Source organism: Priapulus caudatus, unplaced genomic scaffold (assembly GCF_000485595.1).
Source record: "Priapulus caudatus unplaced genomic scaffold, Priapulus_caudatus-5.0.1 Scaffold1016, whole genome shotgun sequence".
Taxonomy (NCBI): domain Eukaryota; kingdom Metazoa; phylum Priapulida; class Priapulimorpha; order Priapulimorphida; family Priapulidae; genus Priapulus; species Priapulus caudatus.
In genome coordinates this window covers 40881-44350 of record NW_014578077.1, presented here as the reverse complement: position 1 = coordinate 44350, position 3470 = coordinate 40881, and the positions used below count along the sequence as shown (strand labels likewise).

The 3470-nt window shown below is 53.9% G+C and overlaps 1 protein-coding gene across 1 annotated transcript in view; it reads right to left on the bottom strand.

The window, feature by feature from the left end:
- Positions 1–3145: 3145 nt before the first annotated feature.
- LOC106814974 (calcitonin gene-related peptide type 1 receptor-like) overlaps positions 3146–3470 on the bottom strand; it is an 18238-nt gene continuing 17913 nt past the window's right edge. Inside the window, exon 9 of the mRNA XM_014819373.1 lies at positions 3146–3322. Coding sequence (XP_014674859.1) covers positions 3146–3322 — 177 coding nt within the window. The remainder of the gene's footprint in view (positions 3323–3470) is intronic.

Sequence of the window (3470 nt, the reverse complement as noted above, 5' to 3'; positions counted from 1 at the left end):
AGAGATAGGTCCATGGCGGCAGCCGCCACCGTCGCGCTGCCTTCCCTTCTGCTCTGCTGCTGCTGCTGGCTGCTACTGATGATCTGATGATGAGATGATGATGATGTGTGAGGTTGAAACTCGTGCTTATGCATATCTGCATTAACCAATAACGCCATAACAGCATAAAATAAATGCCGATAGGTGTTTCTTGAATGGACTAAGAATACACAAATCGCGTCACTACGATACAGGCTACCATACAACGACCATCAGACTGCGCGGCGGCCCGATGCACCATTGGAATCGCGATAACGGACCGAGTGTATAATAAATTGGCGATAAACAAGTATATACCGGTGCGCTTCGGCGGCCCACATGGATGCAAAAAATAAAGCACGCGAGAGAAACTGCCCGCGCGATTGTGCGAGCGACTTCTATTTTACATTTTATCGTCGGTCGCGACTTTCGGCTGCGCTTACATACGCGGCAAACACAAAGCGGGGAGCGTACACGCACGCGCACACACAGACAGATACGCACGCAACACGCCACGCACGCACACACACGCGCGCGCCGCACACACACACACACACACCACACACACAACACACACACACAAACACACACACGCGCGACGCGCACATGCACACCTTTATGCACTCGCGTTCAGCAGCAATGGGGGGTCAGAGCAGCTCACTAGCAGCGCGAGATATCGCCGTCATTCCGTTAAAAATGCATCATATGTGAACCGGCGCGATGCGCATGGAGAAAGGAGGAGGGGGCGTGGGGGAGGAGAAGGATGGAAGGGGAAAGGGAGAAAAAAAAAAGGAAGGGGCGCAGGGAGGAGGAGGTGGAGTGAGGAGAGAGGGCAAGGGAGGATGGGAGGAGGAAGGGGAAGGAGAAGAGAGGCACAGGGAGGGAGGGAGGAGGGGAGGGGGAGGAGACGAGGGGCGGGAGGAGGGGGATGGGGAAAGGGAGGAGAGAGAGGGCGCGGGGAAGAGGAAGGGGAGGGGAGGAAGGGCGAGCAGGGAGGAGGGGAGGAGCGAAGGGGAGGAGAGGAGGAGAGAGGAACGGTGCCAAGAATGATCATGAGAACAAAGCGAGGAAAAAGTGGGAAGAGGGGGAAGAAAGCAGCTGCGGATAGAGAAGTGTCGGATACAGAGAAAAGACAAGGCAAGATTTACAATTATTAAATGTTATTTTTTTCAGGAGGAGCGGGTACATGAGACGAGGTAGAAAGTAAAGAAAGGGAACAGGGAGCGGAGAGTGGGGAAAACTAGGAGGAAGGGAAAGGGCGGAAAAGGGCAGAGGGCCAGAGGAGGAGAAAGTGCAGAGGGGCGAGGATGAGCGGGAGGAGAAGGGGAGAGAAGGAGAGGGGGAGAGGGGGAGAGGGGGAGAAGGTGTGCGCAGATGCCGACGGTTGCATTTCGGCTTACGTGCGGGCGGCGAGTCGTTGCCCGAAACAGGAAAATGTCAGAAAAATGCGGCTCGACCGCGAACAGAGGCGGCGGGCGGAGCGGGCGGCGGCGGCAAGCAAGATGGCAGACGGCGGCAGGCGGCGGCGGGGTATATGTTAACTTCGGCGTAATTCATGACCTTCCAGAACCAATTCGTACGGATTTTACGGGCCGACGAACTGGCCAGCTCTTTTATACTCTCACCACCGCACCGCGAGACGGTTAGAGACAGTGAAGGGGAGGGAGGAGGAGGAGGAGGAGGAGGATAGGGGAAGGGCCGAAAGGCGAGAACAGACGGGCCGGCGAGTTGACGAGATGGGATTTTCTCCGTCAGCAGCGGTCTGTCGTTGTTGTCAGGTCTCCCGAGGGGGGGGGGGGGGGACTAATGCGGTCGTTGTGTGTCGTGTGTGTGTGTGTGGTGTGTAGTGTAGTGATGTGTGCTGCGCTGCGTAGCGTGAGTGCGTGCGCGCAGCGTGTGTGTGATGATTGTGTGTGTGATGTTGTGTATGGTGTGTGTGTGATGCGATGTGTGTTGTGTGGTGGCAGTGTGTGTAGTTGTGTGTGTGTGTTGTGTGGGTGATGTGTGGCGCGTGTGTGTGGTGTATGTTGTGTGTGTGTGCTGATGCGTGTGTTCGTGTGGTGTGTGTGTGGTGTGTAGGTGCGTGCGTGTGTGTGGTGTGTGCGCGTGTGTGTGTTCGTATGTGTGCTGTGTGTGTGTGCATGTGTTCGGTGGTGGTGTGATGTGTGTGTGTGGTGTGTGATGTGTTGTGCGCGCGTGGTGTGTGTGTGTGTGTGTGTGCGTGTGCGTGTGTGTGTGTGTGTGCGTGTGTGTGTGTGTGCGCGCGCGCTCGCACGCACGAGGGTTTGCGGCACGCGGGACACGTCCACGACGCGCGGCTGCGTGCGCACATGCGCGGCTGCGTGCGCGTGACGACTGCGCATGTGCGCGATTAACGGCCCACAGTGAGATTACTGCTTTCATCTTTCATCTGGCCGACGTAATTATGCGAGAGATAGGGAGCGCAGAGAGGTGGAGGGGGAGGGGAGGGTGAAGGGAGAAGAGGGGAAGGAGAGGGGATGCGAGGGAGAAAAGAGGAAGGGACGGGGAGGTGAAGGTCCCCTGTGAGATGGGAAAGGAAAGGAGGCGAAGGAGAGGGAAGGGTGAGGGAGGAGAAGGAGAGGAAAGGTGGAGGGAGGGAGCGGATAAGAGTAAGATAGGAGGGGAAGGGAAGGGAAGATAAGGGAAGGAGAGGAGTGGGTATACAATGGATTAAGTAGTAAAGAAGCGTAAATCGATAAATCAACGGCCGAAGAAGATACGACCGAGGCATAAATCGATATAGATACATGCAATGTATGTTACATAATGTGAAAAAAACTCATGTAAGAAACAGGAATGTTTTTACAAATGCCCCATGAATATATATTATGCACTTTTTACTGGTCTAATGCTACGTAACATCTTATTAAACACGTGCAAAAACATTATTCATCCATTATATCGGAAACAGTTAGAACATTAACAAGAAACAAATACTGTCGTCAAATCACCACCAACCGTCTACTCAAACGTCGGATGAGTTCGTATCGATGCCGTGGCGCCATCTATATTCGGAAATAGTAATAACACGCCGCGTTCGTTACACAGCCTCATCTAACCTTGCTACCCCAGCGCCCTCTCGATTCGACAACAGTGGGGCTCGTTGTCAAAACTTTGTCTGTGCGGCTGGCGGATTTTTCGGCGCTTCTTCATTATTATTTGGTGGTTGCGTCATCGAGTAATCGTTCGTGACCTGTGTGCCGGAAACGGATGGTCTGCCCTTTGGAACGGGTCTCATGGACGGGAACTTGTGATACAGTGTGCGTCTCAGACAGGCATGCACCTAAAAGAACAGTTAAAGGCAATTTGTATTTGTGAACCGACATAAGCGCGCCAAGGTACATAAGGTATTAAGCAACATAAGGTATCGAAACCTCTCTCTCTCTCTCTCTCTCTCTCTCTCTCTCTCTCTCTCTCTCTCTCTCTCTCTC